This window comes from Sceloporus undulatus, chromosome 6 (assembly GCF_019175285.1).
Source record: "Sceloporus undulatus isolate JIND9_A2432 ecotype Alabama chromosome 6, SceUnd_v1.1, whole genome shotgun sequence".
Taxonomy (NCBI): Eukaryota; Metazoa; Chordata; class Lepidosauria; order Squamata; family Phrynosomatidae; genus Sceloporus; species Sceloporus undulatus.
The window spans coordinates 49026028-49047803 of NC_056527.1; the positions used below are offsets into that span (position 1 = coordinate 49026028).

The following is a 21776-nucleotide window of genomic DNA, read 5'->3' on the forward strand; positions in this document are numbered from 1 at the left end:
TTTGCTGCGGTTTTTTGAAACTAGCAAAGACAAATTTGCTACAGAATGCAAAAACATTTTCTGGCCTTAACTTTAAGGATATATTACATCAACAGTTAGAGTGAAGTAACCCTCTGACCAGTGTATACATTTTTGTCTTGCTAGTACCTTGATTTTCCTTTGCATCTATAGAGCAATCCTTTGACTTAAATCTGAGTATTTTTAGCATCATGGAAGGAAATATTTTGTCACAGAAGATTTCTTTGCATGTAAATCATAATATATTTGAATTTCTGAAATGGGCTTTTCTTGAATGAATATGTACACAGCAGTGGGGTATTTTATTTTATTATCCATTTTAGGATATAAATATTGTATAATAGAAATCATCCAGTAATTCTGAATTTATCCCTGAAAATCCTGTCAAGATGTTTACACTTCAAACATGTGCTTCTCAAACTTAGCTTTGAAAAACTGTTTGGTTTTAGCAGCCACTTATATATGGAAGTTAGAGGCCATTTGGCTTTTCCTTAATATTGTATGCTTTTTAGAACATACTAATGTTGGCATCTTAGACACTGTATAAGTACCACTCTGTTGTACTTTTTACAAATGACTTGCAGTATTTATTTCTATGTGCAAAAATGATTGTCCTCCACTTGATTTTTAAAACTCAAAGTGATCCCTATCCTCTGGCCAACATCTTAGATGCTTGGCCAGTATCAGAATGCACAGAATATTTTGAAAATGAACTGGTTACAAACAAACCAGTCTCTCTACCAAATCAAAGGTTTGAAAACCAAGCCATATGAGAAACTACCTAGGGAGTAGAGTACATTTAGCTTGGAGAAGAGAAGACTGAAATGTGACATGATAGCCATCTTTAAATATCTGAAAGGATGTCAAGTAGAAGATGGAGCAAGCTTGTTTTATGCTGCTCCAGAGACTAAAACATGAATCAGTGGATTCAAATTACAAGAAAAGAGATTCCACCAAAACATTAGGAAGAGCTTCTTTACTGTAAGAGCTATTTCAACCACTGTCTCAGAGGCAGTCGTATCCCCATGCCAGATGTCACCCAGTGCAGTGGGTGGGCTGCTGGGGGGGGATCAGGGTCGGTGGCAGTGACCAAAAGGGCATGCTGTCCTTCCAGGCTTCCCTCTGGTCCAGGACTTTTTTCCCTGGAAGGAAGCCCAGGCCGGAGCAGGCAGAAAAGGCACACATGTGCACAATTGGGTGTCACCCCTCTTCTGGATGTTACCCAATATGGTCCACACATACTCAGTGACATCATTGCTCAGAGTATAATGGGCTCTCCTTTTTTGGGAGGTTTTTAAACAGAGATAAGATGGGCATTTTACAGGAGTGCTGTAATTGTGACTCTTTCCAACTTTAAGATTCTATTATTCTAAGGAAAAGCTTGAAAAAAATGTCCCATCTTACTATGCCCCTTTCAGCATAGGACTCCCTCTTGAGAGAGGGTACGTCATCTTGTCAGACCCCAGTAGGATAGAATGCTCCTCCAGTGGATCCCAGTGTGGCCACAGTGTGAAAGTATAAACTTATTTATTAAGAAGAAGCAGGGAAAAGACAAAGGGCAACAAGAAGAATTGTTCTGTCTATTCTCATAATGTAGAATCTTTTGGTATGAAATTTCCTTTCCAATGATCAATGATTTGGTAAATTATAAATCAGATGAACTCTCCCTTTTAAACTATCTATAGCATTTATCAAGTTTTGGGCCTGAGCTGAAGGAAAGCTAATCATCATTACCTGAGGGGAAAATGAACAAACATGGATAGTCAGTATCAGACTAACAGAGGTGGCAATACAACAAAGCAAGAGTGGAAGAGTTGTGGTTGACTTCCAAAAGGTACAACAGACCAGGTCGAGGTTCTGGGTGACCTCGACAGAGTGTTCATTTTAGAGGAGGTTCCCTCTTATGTCAGCTGCTTCCCCCCAAATGGTTACTTGTTGCAGTGCTTATGCCAGAAAGAATGAACACCACTATCTGTAGTGGATAACGGTGAGCCACTGGAAACCCCTTATGCTGTGATGAGGCTGAAGTCAAGTCAGCTGCATCTGGGTGTGAAGGTGCTGAGACATTTCTGTAAACTGCTCTGAGTTTTCTAAAAGAGGAGTGTGGTATAAGTATAATGTGAGAGTTGGTCCCAAGATCTCTAAACGAAATTGTCTCCTCTCAAATGAGCTGGTCCACTGGAAGAGAGGCATCTCAGTATCTCACCAGTAGCAGAGGTGTAATTGGTTAGGATGAGGAAGAGAGTCGTCCCTGTTACCATAAGCTATACAATCCCGTACTGGTGGATTTTCATTGATCACCTTCTCTCACAGTTTTCTGCTGCCTGAAGGAAGGGAGAGGAACAGGTGTGCACTTGCTCCACTCCTTCTCTCGTCCCTTAACTGGCTTTCCAGAGCCAGCTAAAGGGACAGGAGAACAGGGAAAGAAGAGGAGCAGGCACACACTCTTCCTGGCTTCTCCTTCCCTCCTGGGCTTTTTCTTCCTGTGGTGAAAAGCCCAAGAGGGGAGGAGAAGGAGAAGTGCACGCCCATACAGGCTTAATATTTGGCAAATAATCAAAACCCCAAATATTAAGTCCACAAATGTGGAGGGCCAACTGTACTTTAAAATTGTTGTAAGCCATCTTGGATATTATTATTTACTGAAGAAATTAGACTAAAAATATAGTCTAATTAATTATGTAATTAAGCAGCTTGCGTGTGAATAGTTGTAACCAATTACAGAACCAAAAAACAGTACAGTACGACTTCCTCTCATAACTGTGGCATTAGTAACAGTGGTTTCATTGACCTTCCTGTCCAGGGGAGAAAGGTTTCTCTAGATATCTGGAGGTGTTTCAGGACAATTCTATGATCAACTTCTGCAGAAATATAGTGTTCGCCGTTATCTGCAATTCATGCAATCTGTGGTAAGTCTAGGAACATATCCCCCATGCATGGGGTGGTCAGTGTACATATATACAGATAGATAGATAGATTAAATGACCAGAAGAGTGTAATTAATTTTCCTTTAATATCCTGCATCTACTGTATATACATAGCATTTACCTCCCAATTCAAAATACACAGTGGAAATAATGAAACATTATAATAACACTTGAGTCCTAAGTATGTAATAGCTATAAAAGTAACAAATTCTTATATCAACATTACTTAAGGCATGTTAAATACAATAGCTAGATTTATAGTTGGTATGACTTCATTAAAACCTATGATCTTGCACTATGGATTTGTGCTGAGATAAGTAGCTTGGGAAGATATAACTTAGATAAAATACAATATATAGCATAATCATGCTATATTTGCACAGCATGGCAGTTAGAATCACTTTGGGAACACTATCTTAGAATTTACTGTGTTTTGTATGTTTATTTAATTCCCCACTCCGTAAAAGAGTCTTGCCATTGACTTTTGCATTAAATTAATGATACCACTGAATAAGTGTAATGTTTTTTACATCCAGAAGTTCTTTATATCACACAAAATTGTACTACATTGTTTTCACTAAATTGTACCAGATCAGTTCATCAGATCTGACTATTATAGTGAAATCCTTTGCATACCTACACATAAATAAGTCCTATTGAATTCAGGCGGTGACTCCCTCCCAGGTAAGTGTACCTATGCTTAATCTTTATTGGCATCAAGGAGGAGATCTCATTCAGAAGAATAACATTTCACTTCTAATGATATCATGATTGCATTAAAAAGGTATAACATACAAATATTTTGGCTGTATATGCAATATTTAACCATTCTCTACTTGAGTGCCTCATAATCTAGTGGGATGCAAATCTAGTTTATGCCATCTGAAAGGAGATGTAAGCTTTATGGCAAAATAAAACCAAGGCTGAAGCAAAGACTGGCACCCAATAGTAGAAAATGAACAAAAAAGCAATTCCCATCCCATGTGAATCATCTTGTAGCTGGAGCTCTTGGCAGCGTTTCATAAGATTGCCCTAAATAAGGGGTTTGTGTTCCGCAAGCTGTTCACAGCTATTGAGTTAAGTAGCTGCTGAGGCCTTCTGTTTAGCAAATGTGCCAATCCACTCATAGAAATATGTGCAAATGGCACTTCATTGCAAGAGTGTGTTGCTGCTGCTAGTGAAAGAGGAATTAAATGTTGTCAACCTGATCCAACATATGGCTACTAGACTACACCTAACACCAATCTTAACTGGTCTAATGTTATACCTGGTTTACATGGTTTACTAGCCATCACCAAAGTAAAGAATTGGGTAGAGTGCTGTCCATCATGCATACTATGAAAGCAAAGGATCCCTGCTAGAACAGAAAACTGCTGTTGGGGGGCTGGCTTCTGGCTTGCATAGTTGAAATCAGGGGATAGGAAACATCATTTGGAGAAACAAGGTGATGGTAATGCAGTTGGCACTCCATATCCATGAACTCTTTTATCCATGGATTAAATTACCCTTGCATTGAAATATATCTTAGTAACGGAGATGAGCACTACCCCTTACAGTCAATTGCCACTACACATTTATTTATTTCTGTCTGTCTGTCTGTCTGTCTATCTATCTCTCTCTCTATCTGTTCCTAAAAGCAAAGCTTGATTTTGCTATTTTATATAAGAGACACCATTTTGCGGCGCCATTGTATTTAATGAAACTTAAGTATTCATGGATTTTGGTATCCATAGGGGACCCTGGAGCCAAATCCCACTTTGTAAACCATTTAGGGAGTGCTGAAGTGCACTGATAAGCATTATAGAAATGTAGTTGCTGTTGCTGTTGCCTTTGTTATTAGGAGCTGGTGAATGAAAGTAGAGAAAAGGTGCTGCTATCCCCAAAACTCACCATGGAGGAGCTTTAGGGAATACAGTGTGATTCGTGCAACAGTGTCAATCCCACAGGAATCACATTTGCCTGAAATTCTTAGCCAAGAACCTGTTTAACATCATATTTTGTCAGCGTACTTAGGCAGAAGTCTAGGAGGCCTTCCCCAGTGCAAAACAGCTCTTTTGGTATATGCATATACACTCAGCCAAACAATGGTCCTTTGGGTTGCAGAGCTAAAGGTGTTGCCATTACACACCTTGGGAAAACCCACTGAACAAGTAGGTGCTAGTTATCCCCTTGCACAATGTCCAGACGTAGGATGGACAACCTCAGTTCCACCAGTTTAATTCACCAAGAGCATTCCAGCCTTTCCTGTGCCTCAGGGAGAAGCAAAAAACATGTATTATGAGTATTTGTCTAGCCATTACAATAAGGAGAATAGACTGCCTAGTTTTTTTATTATGCCTTATCTGGACTGTTGATTGTCCTCTGATGCCCCCCATGACATTATTGGGCTCCACTAGTGTTTTGGTTTTTTAAAAACTGTTTGTGGCGGTTGCGATAGCAGCAGGTTGCCTGCCATTTTTATATGATGCACAGTACCTCCATCACTCACAAGGGATGCCATTTTAAAATTTCTTGGAACAGAATTAGGTTAAGGACAGTGTGGGTAATTAAAATAATGGATGGCTTACAGACCACCTAAATGTTGGCAGTGGTGGGGGTGCACTCTGACAACTTCTCAAAGATGTCAGGTGGTGATACTTGTCCTATCATTCATAATTCTGCCAGGTAGCATGAATTAGTCGACTACCCTTGGAGGTTGTGTTCCTTCGGGTCATTTTCAAATTACGATGACCCTAAGGTGAACCTATCACAGGGTTTCCTTGACAAGATTTGTTCAGAGAGGAATTCACAACTTAGTCAAGAGGAATACAGTACTACTGGTACTGAATACACAGAGAGTTTCTTATGTACAAGGTCACCAAAAGTGGGTTGATCAAGGAAGATGGGTGAGCTGGATAAAGATGCAACAGCTGGATGGAACCAGGGGAGAGTTTCTGGCACCTCCTGCTGGAGGTAGGAAGACTTTCCTTCTTTGATTCTTTGATTCCAGGGTCTAATCATTTTGCTTGAAGGCTGCAGGAGTGGTTCTTGCAGAGCCAAGCTTCCTTTCTTGGCCTTTTCAGTGACAGTTTTTAGTTCCTAGAGAACAAGCTATTTTTTTTTACACAGGATTTCAAATTTTGTATATTGTTTTTCTAAATTCACCAATTTTACAATGGATATCAAAAACAACCAGCAAATAATGATACTGCCAAGCATGACAAAAACCTGTGCAACAGAGTTGGATGTTGGGCCACTTTTTGGACCACTGAGGGCTGGCCATTTGTACCCTTTTCTCCCCTTTCTCATTGTCATTGATTACATATTCTTTTGTTTAGGACAACTGAGGAAGCATAAGATTCTAATTTATCTCCATTCCTCTGTCTTTCTCATGATGTTCCTAAAGTTCCTTCATTCCCATCATGTCCCAGGTCCCCTTGAAAAGAAGCAAAATATATATATCTAGTTTTGAAGTTACAAATTTGGCATTGTGGCACTCCAGGAACTTCTTAAGTAAACTGATCTGCTGCCTCCAGGGTACCACACATTTAGACAGTAAACTCCTCAGTCCAGGCTTGCCTTTTTCTTATTTCTATGGCGGGATACACACCGCCATTTAGTACGTATAGGATACGTACTAGGGTTAGGAAGGGGCGGTGCTTCCGCACCCCCCTAACCCTAGTACGTATCCTATACGTACAAGATGGCGGCGCCCCTTCTACACGGGCGCCGCCATCTTTACGTACTGGACGCACAGCGTCCAGACGTGTCGCTGCGCCTATGACGTCGCGAGTCCGCGCCAGGCGCCTCGCGACGTCATAGATGCGCTGCAGAAAGAAGCTCCGAAATGGAGCTTCTTTTTTGCTCCGCGCGGGAGTCGCGCGGGTTGGCTGCTGCGGCTCCCGCACGGAGCAAATGGCGGCGGCGGGGGAGCGCCGCAAAGCGGTGGTCTGTAACCCGCCTATGTGAAGCATCTAACACAGTAGTTCCCAAACTTTGGTCCTCCAGGTGTTTTGGACTTTAACTCCCAAAAGCTCCAGTAAACTTAGGAAACAATCAGGAATTCTGGGAGCTGAAGTCCCAAACATCCAGAGGACCAAAGTTTGGGAATCACTGATCTAACTCATTGATCACTCTCTCTAGATAGATAGATAGATAGATAGATAGATAGATAGATAGATAGATATAAGCAAACATTGCAATGTTAGCCTGTGTGAAACTGTATAAGATGCCATAGTTACTTTGTTGCAAAGCATCAGGAAATTGACCCAGAGCTATTGGAGTGGTACCATTTTGGAGGGTTTGTTACAAATGATGGGTTGGTGTCTCTGTGACCAAATGGTAGCTTACACCACTGGGTCTTGCATTGTATTGATGCTAGGCATAGAACTCCATCAGTAAGAGTATGTTTTCACCTGCCTAATACAGTTTATATCCCAGAGTGCCTCAGCCCATGCATACATTTTCCTGTCACATTTTCAATCCATTTCATGGATTGAATGTTGCCTACAGAAGCTCTTGACACACTCAGTCTTTGCCTCTGAGGGACCATAAAGTCTGCAGTTTTGGTATTAATACACTGATAATTGGTCACCAAGGGGCATAATCCTATATAGAAATGGAAATTACAACCATGCAGACACACATACTGAAATGCAGTTTTTAAGTTTCATTACAATATGACAGTATTTCTTTGCTAGGGATATAAGTTAAGTATAGTTCACAATATGATGCCCTTTACATAAAGAACAAGAGTAGAGATGCAGCAGGAAAGGAACACATACTAACTGAAGCGAGTAATTAGATTTGAAATGCACTACACCCTTTCCCTTTCAATCAATATTACCTACTGTCATTAAAAAAATACCTGTGGCAGGAATGAAGTGCAAGAGCTTGTTGGCTCAGAGAAGGTAGAAGAAATATGAAAGCAGGTTCTTTTTAGTCTGTGTGTGGGATGCCATGAGTGTGCCAATGGGGCACTTGTGTGCAGCGATGACACATGTGTGGTGACACAACATTTAGATGCTGTGCCATGCTTGCGTCATCATGGCGACCCCTATGTGGATGGGGCTGCATCATGATGGTGGTGCCACCACACGGTACGGCTCAGGAGCATGCAGTCGCTCCGCAATCCCAAGCTCTAAAATCAATCCCAGACCGCCGCTTTCCGGAAGTCTGTACCAGGTCTATGTTATATCATTATAGTTTGATTGGTTGTGGCCAGGGGTTCCTTTGACTGGTGCACCAGCTGTGTCTGTTCCTTGTAATAGTTTGGCCTGGCTGTGCAGCAGCAGCATTATGGTTGCAGGTAATGTGCTATATGCGAGGATGCCCCTGAAACTGCATGGAAATTTCACATGTTGCAGAATACAGCTACTAGAATTTTGACTGGGGCAAAGTGGCAGAAGCATGTGGCTCTTATTGTATCTGCTGTTCTGGTTGTCAATTCATTTCTTAATTCAGTTCATATGGTAGATTACTACTCTGGTATATTTAAAGCCCCAAACAGTTTGGGTTCTGGCTACTTGAAAGACTATATCTTCCTGTATAAACCAATCGACCCTTTAAGATCAGCTGCTGTGCTTTTCTTGTATGTGCTCTTCCCTTCAGAGTGCTGAGGCCTGGGAAGCAAAAGAGACTGGGAGGAAAGAGTAGGTTTTACACATGCAGTGGAAGAGAAATGACATGCATTTTTCAGCTCCTATTCTGCTCAACAAATACTTGGTACCTCAGACTTGGATTATTCCAGAAAAGGGAAAAGAGAGGGAAGAACACCTTTCTGATGCTATTTGGAATTAGAGGACAGAATTTCCCCTTCAAAATCTGCTCCAAATTTTGGGGCAATCTATGGTAGGTGTTGTAATGCTACTTTAGGTGTTGTAAGGCAACTTTTAGTACCTTAAAGGCACCAGATCCTGCCTGTTCTTGGAAACTAAACAGGGTCAGCTCTGTTTAGTACTTTGATGGGTGACTGCCAACAAATACCAGATGCTGAAGGCTATATTTCAGAGGAAGGAACTGGCAAAAGCACCTCTGATTATTCCTTGCCTAATAAAATGCTATGAAGTTCATGGGGTCACACCATAAGTCAACAGGCAATTTAAAGACACATACAAACACACAACACAACTTTCCTACCTGAATGTTCTGGTTTGCCAAGATCACTTGCCTCATGACAAGTGGAATCCATTGAAGGCTGAAAGTATTTTCATTTTATCTTTTGCTTTCTTGAGGACTTTGCATTGTTCAGTCGCTAGCATTTCTGTAGACTAGGTAAGGCTCCTATCTGAAACACTAGGAGCCACTGCTAATTGTAATAGAATAGACAATATGCTAATAATCTAATTCTATATGAAGCAGGTATTGTATTCTATTATAATTGCATTATAAATTTCAACCAAATGCAAATGTTTGGAAGGAATGTTTTAGTCGACTGGACTGAGTATGCGATATTCTAATATTAAAGTGAATACTTCCTAATAAATGTTCATGCAGAAAGTCTCGGGGGTTGGAAAGAGAAAGATTTGTAGCCTAACTCATTTAAGCTGATGGGCTCAAATTTAGTAAATGGCTATTGAACAAAATTACTAATTTCCTTTTGGTGTTCTCCGTGTATTTCACTTGTTTAATGTTTATTGCTGTAATCAAGAACTATTGGATTTAGTGTAGTTTAGTCTAAATAACCGTATTATGCCTCCTCTCTTGCCTCTTGCCTCCAGCTGTCAGAAATGACAGGAACAAGAAGAAGAAAGAGCCTTTGAAACAAGAGTTTATGGAGAACTATGAAATGACAGCAGAGTTGGATGATCTCACAGAGAAAATAAGAAAATCTCACCAGGAAACGTTTCCATCACTCTGTCAGCTGGGCAAATACACTACGGTAAGGGCTGTTGAATATCTTATAAACGCGACTATAGGTTGACTTCATGCATAAGTCAAGGTCAATTTTGGGGGCCAAAATTATGGGCATTAGTATGACCCATGGATACATCGAGTGTCAGATTTCACGAGGCAGCCCAGCTGGGGAGAGGCTCGGGTCAAGTACCATATTGAACCACGTATAAGTCAACCTAGGTTTTGGGGGGTCAAGTTGTTTGACCTAAATTTATATACAGTAAATGAGTCCATTTGGAAATGTGGGATGAGGATCTGTGAGTTCCATAGCATTTCAAATTCACAGAGGTTAGTTGATCTGGACAGGGCCTGGATGGTCTTAATGTACAACAGGACAAAAAGAAAGGATAAAACCTGATTGACTGAAATAACAAAAGGTAAACAAAAATAGTCAAGGTATAAACGTAAAATACATTAGCATTTGTAGTGATGTGCCTGCAAATTGTCTCTGATTTATGATGATCCTAAGACAATCTTATTAAGGTTTTCTTGGGGCTGAGAGTGTGTGACTCACCCAAGGTCCCCCAGTGGGTTTCCATGGCCAAGTGAGGAATCGAACCCTTGATATCCAAAATTGTAGTCCAGTGCTCAAACCACTACACACACTGGCTCTCAAAATGTGTGTATATGTAAAGGTTTATAAAAATACATAATAAAACACTTAAATTATCAATTATTCTAATTTGCACTCAGCAGTCAACACTATAAATAGAAGTATGGGAGAGGTGGGTTATGGGAAGTGAAGGAGGAGAGGCATTGTTATTTTGTATAGATATATACTCAGGTGTTGCCTTTTATTTGGAAAAAAATATTGGACAACACAACGTTCACATTGGCCACTGAGGAAGACGGCTAGTCAAAACATGTCTGACTTTTGTTTTAATGAAAAAATGAATGAGACCTTGGCAATCTTTTTTTCCTTCAGCAAATGATTTATGCCCTTCTGACATACTGCTATTTATATTGTGAACTGTGGAATGCAAATCTGAATAATTATTTTAATGATTTATTGTGTTTGTTATATTTAGAATCAATGGTGGGATACATACCTCCATTTTGTAGCGTGGTGGCAGTATCTCCCTTTTGAGAAACTCCCATCCATATTGAACTCCTTTCTCTTTTAGTATTCCTGACCATGGGATCACTTCCAGTATTTCTCTAAGGTTACTAAAATCAGCTTTCCTAAAGTCTAGAATGCATGTCTGACTATGCCTGGCTTCTACTTTCCATTGTATAAAATGGATCACTCCCACCTAAGGATCCCACCACTTGCACCCCATTAACTAGGTCATCCCTGTTGGTTAGGACCAGATCTAAAATAGCTAATCCCCTTGTTGCCTCTTCCACTTTTTGGACAATGAAATTGTCTTTGAGGCAAGTGAGGAATTTGCTAGACCTTGAGGATTTGGCTGAGTTTGATTTCCAGCAAATATCAGGATAGTTGAAGTCACCCATCACTACTACATCTTTCCTTTCTGATTGTGTGGTCATCTGTTCTAGAAAGATATCATCCAATTCCTCAGTCTGACTTGGGGGTCTGTAGTAGACTCCCACAATAACATCCCTGTTGTTTCCCTCCCCTTTAATTTTTATCCAGATGCTCTCCACCTGGCTTCCAGGATTGATGTCCTGGATCTCCTCACTGGTGTAAATGTCCGTGACATATAAGGCTATTCGTCCTCCTTTCCTGTTTGGCCTATTTCTCTTGAAAAAGTTATACCCCTGTATTCCTACATTCCAATCATGAGACTCATCCCACCAGGTTTCAGTGATGCCTATTATATCATATTTACTTTGTTGTGCTAGGAGTTCATGTTCATCTTGCTTATTTCCCATGCTCTGTGCATTAGTGTAGAGACATTGTAGACCATGGGTCCTCTTTACTTGCTGCCTGTGCAAGTTTTTTTGCCTCCCACTGTTGGGTCCTTGCACTGTTTGTCTTGTTCCCTCTATGACTATTTTCTCTAGCCCTTTTGCCTTCCAGAATACTGCCTTCCTCCCCATATAACTCAGTTTAAAGCCCTCCTGATCAAATATTTGAGATTATTGGCAAAAACATTTTTGCCAACTGGCATGAGATGCAACCCATCCCTTGCCAGAAGTCCCTCCTCGTGGTACCTCAGACCATGATCCAGAGCCAGTTATTCCCCTCTGCTATTTTCCTCTCCCTTCCTGGACTATGCCCTTCAACTGGGAGAAGAGATAAGATGGCAACCTGTGCATCCATCTCTTTCAACTTCCTACCCAAAGCCTCATAATCCCTTATGATATTCAGAAATCTGTGCCATGCAGTATCATTGGTTCACACATGAACCAAAAGAAAGGGGTGATGGTCCGTAGGCTTGACAAGTCTTGTCAGCCTCTCTCTGACATCTCAGATCCTTGCCCCAGGGAGACAGCACACCTCCTGAGACATCTTATCAGGCCCACAAACCACTGGTTCAGTGCCTCTCAGCAAGGAGTCCCCTGCAACCACCACACGCCTCCTCTGAGGCTTAGCAGTGGCTGTTCCCTTTGGTGGTACTCCCAGGGTCCCCTGCTCTGTCCCTGAAGTCTGTCCCTGCTGCTCTTCCTCATCATTCTTGATAATAGAGAGAGATTCAAATTGATTCTGTAGCTGCAAGCTCACAGAATGCTCCCTGGTTTCCCTACTTCTGTGTGGGACATTCCTCCAACTAACTACTTCTGTTAGATGTGAAATGACCTCCTCCTCCCCAGCAACTTCCTCTGTGTGTTTCCCGTCCAATTCCCCTCATTCCGTTCTGTCAAGGAAAACCTCTTGCTCCCTAACATGCTGAAGTGTAGATATCTGGACCTCCAGCTGCCAGACTTTCTCTTCCAAGAGGGCTACCAACTTGCACTTGGTGCAGGTAAAGTTCCCCACATCTCTAGGCAAGAAGACAAACATCCCACAAGTGTTGCAAGTGACTACAGCAGGTCTTCAGTGTCCATACTGAGAAGTCTTAAGAAGGCACTGAAACAAGATTGGGCTTCTCCTACTAAACACAAGTGTAAAGAACCCCAACTGGCCCCAAACTCTGTTAAAGAGCTCAATCAACTGGGACTATAGTTATGTAGACAGCTCCTGGCTACTAGCTCCTTCCAGAGGCAAGTATCTGACTCACTTCTTCTGAGCAAAAGTCCCCACAAACCCCTTAAGGAAAAAAGGGGAAAGAAAATTAAAGGAGACCCCCTCCAATAATGTTCCCAGGTCAACTTCTCCTCTCTTCTCCAAAATCACCTTGACTATATAAGAAAAATTAAAAATTTGTCTCTCCCAGCCTTCTGTAGAATTAGGCTTCTGGCTCCTCCCACAGCATTAGCTCAAAGTTTAAAAGTTTAGATCTCACCCAAGCACAAGTACAAGAGGACCATTTTTTCCTCCTTGGAGAAATGCACTATTTGTTGATGTTCAAGTCAATTCCGACTTATGGTGACCCTAAGGCAAATGTATCACAGGGTTTTCTGGAGCTGAGAACATGATACTTGCTCAAGATCACCCAGTGGGTTTCATTAGTGGAGCGGAGTCTCAAACCCTAGTACTTATCCAATGGTCAAACCACTACACCATGCTGACTCTCACTATAAACTTCTACGTATATAAATACACATGCATATATATTTTACATTTATACCCTTTTGTTTACTGATTAGTCTTGGCACAACACCATTCATTGAAGGGAATATTTTTCTACCAAGATGGACAGCATCTGCGGTCTGGGGGCTGTACTGAGCTCCAGGAAGCCATGGGAAACAATGCCTTTCCTCAACTGCTGGGAACATCACTTCCAAAGTTCTTGTCACTGCAAAAATCCCAGTGATTCTTCTGGGAAACAGAAACAATATGCACCTTGTTTCTCAGGAGGAGCATGCAGTTAATAGCCCTTAGATAAGAAGGTGTATGTTTCTCATATGAACTGCTAAGATAAGGGTTATGTGGGGGCAGGAACACTTCAACAGCCTGGGCAGCTTGTTGCCTACTCTTGTTTTAAAATCTTAAAGATATTAAATATCGGCCAGTATGGCTTAAAGATTACACAGTATGCTCCAGGTTTGTAGTGCCCTCAGCTAGAGAGTAAGTACCAGTTGATAAGACAAAAAGGGAGGAAAAGGTTATGTTAAGTTGTTGCAGTGATTGATAATAGCACTGCAGACACTGGAATAAAAGTATCTTCTGAATAGAGGCTCTCTACTGTGAAGGAGGAGAGAAGATCTAAAGTTAGTTCCATGGAAATGCAAAGGAAGAAGTGCAAGAGATCAGCATAGAGTAAGGTTCATATTTCCCCCATGGGAATATGCTGCTTCCTGCTAGATCAGTACACTAATTTTCTCACAAGAACAAGAAGCACATTCAACATTTGGCAATTGCCTTAGGTAGGAGTCAGGTGCTGAAATGTAAGTTTTAATGTATTATGGCAGTGATGGGGCAACCAAGTTTCTTATAAGGGTTGTCATGTATCTCAGAATTCATCCTCCTATTACATTAAATAATACAGCTTTTTACTCTGCTGTGGGATAGATTGTCCAATTGCTGCAGTGTTTGAACTGGTGGCCTGGTTTAAACCTGTTAAGATCTAAAGGCTAGACATACTAATAGCTAAATTTAAAAATATTTATTAAAATATCTTTAAATATTATTTTACTCATGTGTATGTGTGTGTGTGTGTGTGTGTTCATACTAAGAGGTCTGAAAAATGTTGGCTGCCTGTTTATTTGTTGACTAACTGTGTGGTATACATAAATTTGTTTCCTGCTGTTCAGTGCCAAACAGCTAACAACTATAATAATTAAAAACAATCCGATCAGACAAACAGTTGCATTAAAACAGCAGACTAGCTAATGAATGTCAAAGCCAAACTAGAAACTAGAGGCAGTAAGATACAAACACCTATTAAAACACCATTGAAAAGCGTTCCATTAAACCTGAATAGTTTTAAAATTGAAATTTAGATGTTTGTTTGAGGAAGATAAGTGTAATTACCAAAGAAAATTATAATTAGGTTGTTTATAAAGAACTCAGCAAGCTTGAGCCACCTTCACCTGCTCTATTAGTGTATTTTAACCCAACTACTTCCCAAGATATAAAGGAATAATACGTTATAATTTATGATATGACAAAGTTGCCACACACCAATGATTTGAGTGGGTTGTTTAATTCTGTGTTAAACTGGGACCTGTGGTCAGGTTCCATGAGAATAACATACAGTGCACCTGCCATACTGATGGGCTAGCCACCCACATATTGGAGCTCCCACAGATCACTCCACCCCATTTTAGCTGATGCAGGTACACAGACATTGGCCTGTTACAGACTGGCAAAATAAAGCTGCTTTGGGTCTCTTTGGAGGTATGCTATTTAAATGATGCATGCATCCTAAGAATCTGGAAGCTGCACCAAAGCTGCACTCCAGTGCTTAGGAATGGAGTGTGGCTTTGGCGCGACCTCCGGACTCTTAGGACCCATACATCATTTAAACAGCATACCTCCAAAGAGACCCAAAGCAGCTTTATTTTGCCAGTCTGTAACAGGCCATTATCACCCATTGAATAATATGGGCTTGAGCTCCCACATTGTCCCTCATCCGTGGGGGCCCTCAGAACCAAAGCCCTATGGATGGGAAGAGCCCACGGTATTTCATAAAATCAAGTTTTATCATATAGGAGTTAGTGGTAAGTATTTTGGTCCTCATCAGATTAGAGGTCCATACTGTTGTTGGCTAAGAACAGATGTCTATTTATCATAAGGAGGACCTGCACAGACTGATCTAATCTGCACTGCAGAATATAAGTACCAATATAAGTACCATGGCGCAATGCTATGTAATTCTGGGAATTGTAGTTTTATAAGATATTTAGCCTTTTCTGTCAGAGAGAATTACAAATCTCAGGATTACAAATCCCAGGATCCTACAGTGTTGGGCCATGGCAGTTAAAATGGTGGCAAACTGCATTATTTCTGCAGTGCAGATTAGAGCCCTATGACCATCCATATTAAGTCTGCCCATGTGATATATAACCATGTCTGTTCTGCAATCCTGGGCAAGTAGGAAAAATAAGGAGTGGGGGTCCAGGAGGGCTATATTCAGTTTAGAGCATCATGGGAGATGGAGGACTATCCTGTGTTGCAGAGAATCTCCAGGCTACATGAGCCAGTTCCAGCCATGGTAGTGGGAGATTATGGGAACTGTATAGCAAAAAAGTAATGTTTCCAAGTCTTGGAACTTAGAAGTGTCTTTCACTTTCGAAAAAGCAACCTGGATAACAGTTCTCAGAATCCCCCAGCCTGCATGTTTCTGGAAGGATTCCAGGAGATGTCATGTTAAAAATTAACACTTTTGAAGCTCTGGTCCTAACCAACCACGATAGAAACCTCAGAAAAGTGGTAAAGTAGAATTCAGAGGCAGAAAGGTTTTGTGTTTGTTTTGCTTTCTCTCATGTCAATATCTCATTGAATGCCTTATCCTCTTTCCTAGTAAAAGATACAGCAGATTGCAACAAAGAACCAGAGGGGATCAATTTAGATCAAAAATAAAAAATAAATAAAATAAAAAAATGGTGGTGTAATTGGATTTTACAGCATGGTTGGGTTTTTCAGCTGATAAAAATGTCACTAGGGTGCCTTACAGTATTATTCCACCATATGCACTCCATTGCAGCATTACGGGAAATGTGGTCCTTAAGCTGCATGCATGAATGCTCTTGGAAGAGGCACTTGGAAATTATGTCATAGTAAAACATTCTGCTAAACTCCTCCAGTTTGATACTTCTGAGAACCCATGGAGAGCAAGTCCTGGAGCTTCCGCTTCTAACCTGCCTTTTTATATTAAGCCCATATTTCAACTTCTAGCCTGCATGTTGATGCTGACTCAATTTTATTTTTCCATCTTGAGAGAAGTGGCTAAAAATGCATTTGTATTTGTTTCCAGCAGTACTTTTTCACAGCTTATTACCAAACCAAACATTAAAATTCTTTTCTGTTAGCAGTCCTCATAAGAATAACCGTTTTCAGCCCAGGGTTTTGCAATGTAATAAAACAAGCTAAATTGGTCATTTATTGACTACATCTTCCTCTTGGTTTGCATTGTAGTCAGATAAGATTTATGTTTTATGAGAGGCTACTGGGCATTGGCTTGAAAGCAGCCACGTCACGCTTGCCTTGCCTGGGTGGTGGAGAGCATGATGAAGTGAGTTCATAAGATCCTGGTCAAGATTTTGTTCACACTCGCTGGTTTCATGCAACGTCTTCTTTCCAGATGGATACCCTATTGTAAAATGATTTCCTGCTCTAGGCTCTACTTTGTGCAGCCCTGTGCTCTGCCATTTTTCTATGGAACTGGATAAACTGCCTATTAAATTTAATTACAACCTGAATGACTGCACATCTTGATCTCATTCCCCCCACCCACCCACCCCATATATACAGTATTTCACCAAGGTCCTTGAGGATAATATAAAATAAATCTTGAGCATATATCCACACTGAGGAAAGAAGAAACTGTTTCAATAAGCAGAGCAGAATCCGTTAACCCCTCGTATGTCATTAGGTCCTAGAAAAGTCATAACACGGGGGTTCAGTTCAACACGACATCCAGGAAATGTTGCCAGTGGATTTGTGTACCTTCTGAAGGAAATGTTTTCAGGGACAATTTCCTTTTGCCTTCTATTATTGTTCTTCCCAAGCAAAAGTCACATGCACTTGTCCTTTCATTGTCAGAAAAAGAATACAGGCATGGCTTTTAAGAATATCTGTGTTTGTCCCTCTCTCTGTTTTTAAAAATGCTCCTTTTTGCCAGTATACCTGATACTCATCTCTGGTGTTCATCAGAAATTTCTGTTTTGCTGCCTTGTTTCCAGAACTTTGACAGTGTTACTTCCTTGAACTGAAACTCACATAATCCCTCAGCCAACATGACTACTGTACAAGCAAAAATCTGATTGGTGAATTCTGGGAGTTGTAGTTCAGAAAAGAAACTTTCTCAGGCTTGTTTTATGTCCAGTTCATGTCTAAATCATTAGGCAATTTTTAAAAAATCATTCCTGGTATTGGCAATGGGTACAATAATAGAAGAGAGACAGAATGATGTAGTACTATTTTATAATTTTATATTTGATTACATGTATTACTTTGCTTTTATAATAATGTACTTTACCTGTACAATTTGTTGTAATTATTGCATAGTTTTATATTTTATTATTCCTTATTGTACATCTCTGGCAGGATTTAATGTTGTGAATTGGTTGTGTCTGTAAAGCGCCATGTAAACTTATGTTGCTATACAAATAAACAACAACAATAATGGTTTGGGCATTAGACTAGGACTCTGAAGACCAGGGTTCAAATCCCTGCTTGACAATGGTAACCAACTGGGTGACCTTGACCAAGTGGGCAAAATCACAATTTTTCAGTCTCAAAGAAAATCAAATTCCCTCTGAACAAATCTTACCAAGAAAATCTCATGATAGGATTGCCTTAGGGTCAACATAATTCAAAAACAACTTGAAGGCACTCTATACCAATAAAAACCTGAAGACATCTGCAGGAGATACAGTCCAGGACCATTTCATATTACAAAATGCAGCACTGTGATTCTATCTTAACTGCCACAGTTCCATCCTATAGAATCCTGGGGTTTAGGAAGAAGTATTTAGAAATCTTGGCCACAAAGTTCCTCCAGTACCTTTGACCAAACTATAAACTCCAGGATTCTATAGGATCCAGCCAAAGCAAGTAGAGTGGTATCAGTGTTATATTTGTGTAGTTTGAAAGGGCCCCAAGGCTAGTCATGGCATCAGAATTCCTAGGCTGACTTTCTTCTAGATGTAATATAAAAAAGTTTGGATCCAGCAGCTAGTCTTGTGACATCATTTATCTTTCATTATATTTCCTGTTCCATGTGGCCGGCCTAAAATTAGGTCCTTCATTGTCCCAAATATGGCTCTCAGGCACTCACTGGTTCCTTATGAGTATGTTCCATTTCAGGCCATTCCCTAGCAGCCCAGCATGCTGAAGGTTCATTTTCACAAATATTCAGTTTTTCACTTGAAAGCATCTTCAGTTCCTTGCATGTTTCAAGTAATAAGCATAGCTCTCTCCCCATGCCAATAAAAAGATTCCTCAGTGTTGCAAGGTAATTCTAGGAGCTATTTGATAGTACATTTCACAGCTGCAGGCAATGTAAAGTGTCCAGGTACATCACAAATCTGTTCTATACTTTATTAGATGCTGTGGTAACATGCCCGACTTTGGGGAAATTTAAAAGCTAGAATGGATGCAGAATATTGTTGTGTACTGTGGCGTTAAATAAATGCCATGAAATATATTTTCCTGGTGGTCAAATGTTTTGTAACTTGTTAACTTTATACCCTGAGATAAAGAGATCACTCTCCAATACTGAGTGGTACCCCGGGATACGAATTACCCAGGTTACGAATTTTTCGGGATACGAAAAAATCCCATAGGGATTTATTGTTTCGGCTTACGAAGGTTTCTTCGGGTTACGAAAAAACCTCGGCGCTATTTTCCGCCACCGGAGGGCAGCAGAGAGCTATTTTTCCATTAGCGCCTATGGCAATTCGGCTTACGAAGGTTTTTCGGGTTACGAAATTAGCCGCGGAACGAATTAATTTCGTAACCCGAGGTACCACTGTATATGGAGAAGGTCCTCCCCCCCCAGTAGTTTTAGTGCTGCCTAACAGATAGTCCTTCTGTTCATAACACTGATTTTTGACAGAGCTGTAAAGCCTTTACTGAACAACAGAGAAGACAAACTAATTTGAACTCATTTGCTGAAACAAGAAGAATGTAAAGAAGGTCCACATTGTATGGAAACTGTACTCCACAAGATGTTTCTCCTTTTGCAGATGTGGAAGCCAGTAGTCCAGTTGCATTTATTTTTTATTTCAAGGTTGTGTTGGAACAAGGGAATATTTCTCCCTGCGTACAATTAATGGGAAAGCAAGATGACTGGCATTTGGGAAAGCTGACATTCATTTTTACCCTAAGTGCAGATGGCGCCTTTCATCACAAGCAACAGAAAAGGCATGCAAGGAATTTTTGGAAGACTAGACAGAGTTAAGAACAAAAGCATTCCAAAAGCAAATCTCACCAAAATTGAAATTGTGGATAGAAATGGCTTCTAGATAAACCTCCCTGCTGTTAATTATTTTGTATTGATATAACTACATTCCCTTGCTCATAAAAATTGGTTGATTTATGATGCATATTCTTCTTTCTAGAACTCTAGTGCAGACCACAGAGTTCGACTGGACCTTGGGCTTTGGGACAAATTCAGTGAACTTGCAACCAAGTGCATTATTAAAATAGTGGAATTTGCAAAACGGCTGCCTGGTTTTACAAGTTTGACAATTGCAGATCAGATCACTCTACTTAAAGCTGCCTGTTTGGACATCTTGGTATGTACCTTTTCCTTTTGCTAAGAAGTGTGTCATTTTGCTGATTTGTTAGCCATGGTAAAAAGGCAATAAATATAATCCACAGCCAAGCACTATCTGCTGCAATCGTCTTTTAGCTCAAATGGACATACTGTATATACTCATGTATGTTTGGTTGAATCCAAAGATGAAGAATCTATGGATACAGAGGGCCAAGTATATTAGCAGAATTTTTAAAGGGCAAAATTCACAGTCTAATTCTATTTGCCTTGTGTCCTTCATAGTTGATTCTGAGTGGCACAGGAGGTTGAAAGGAGTGACAATTTAGTGACAATTGCGCCTCTTCCCCAGCTCCAGTGACAAAAGTCTTCCATCAGTAAAGGAAATCAGTTGGATTCAGACTGATAGGTTCAATAGGAGAATTTTGTTGTGGAATACAGGAAGTAGCTGCTTTAGGCCTTCCATCAATTGCTGTATGTTTAGTTACTCACTAGATGACTGTAAGGAATGCCAGTAAGCCAGCATGGTGTAGTGGTCTGAGAGTTGGATGGTGACTTTGGAGATCAGGGTTTGATTCCTTGCTCAGCCATAGAAAGCCACTGGGTGATCTTTGGCAAGTCACACCCACTCAACCACAGAAAAACCTGTGGTAGTTTCACCTTAGGATCGCCATACGTCAGAAGTGACTTGAAGGTACAACAACAACAACAGTCTAATCTCCCAAAGTGGAAGAGGGAACTCTGGGAATATATTTCATCAATTAGTCAGACTCAGGCTTCTTGCTCCTCTTATGATTAGGAGACACAAATAAAATTGTGCATTTAGGCAAGCAGGTGCAAATCCATTGTTTATGGATTTATGAAGTGCAAGAGCACAGATAGTCATGACTGTAGATCTGTCAACATTGTCCTTAAGGAAGCTCATGTGAAAAATGATTTGCAAATTATTAACTTTTTTTAGGATCAAGTAAATTATGCAAAGGCTGGAGGGTGGAGATTAAAACTGCATGCATTTCTGACGAGGAATGGCTTTATGGATGTCAGATAATTGGCTGTTTCCTCCCTTGTCCCCAGGCACCCCTTGTTGGGTGGATGTATTCTCTGATGTGAATACTATGTTTGTCCAAGAAAATTTCTCACTGAAGTCATTAATCATAGGATCCCCAAGAACCCATGTACCTTCAAACAAAATCCTTTGGAGGAGAATATTAGCTGTTCTTCCTTCTCATTTTGTCACAAGTCATTGTCGAAAAGTCCCTCCTACATGACACTGATGTATGGGTAACTGGAGTGGAAGGAGAGTGCCACAGAGAGGTAGAGGGAAAGTGCAACTGATGAGTTCTTCCCAAGATTCACTTCTCATCATCCTTTTTTGCTTGCAGACTTTCATTCATATCTTCTCATTATTGTGTGTAGTTGCACCACAGTACAGAACCATTTATTACTGATTGTATGCCTGTTGTAATAAAATAAATGGTAAGCACTGTTATGATAAAACATAGTTAAGTTCTTCTTGCTCCAGAAAAGTGTACCCATTTTAAAAAAAATTACAATTGTCTTGAGCATA

General features: G+C 40.5%; 1 protein-coding gene across 4 annotated transcripts in view; it reads left to right on the forward strand.

Moving 5' to 3' along the window:
• The window catches only part of RARB (retinoic acid receptor beta), a 270695-nt gene that overhangs the window by 230937 nt on the left and 17982 nt on the right, over nt 1-21776 (forward strand). For all 4 annotated transcript variants that reach the window (XM_042472133.1, XM_042472135.1, XM_042472134.1 and 1 more), the window contains exons 4-5: nt 9644-9804; nt 20055-20231. In XM_042472133.1, the coding sequence (XP_042328067.1) occupies nt 9644-9804; nt 20055-20231 (338 nt within the window). The remainder of the gene's footprint in view (nt 1-9643; nt 9805-20054; nt 20232-21776) is intronic.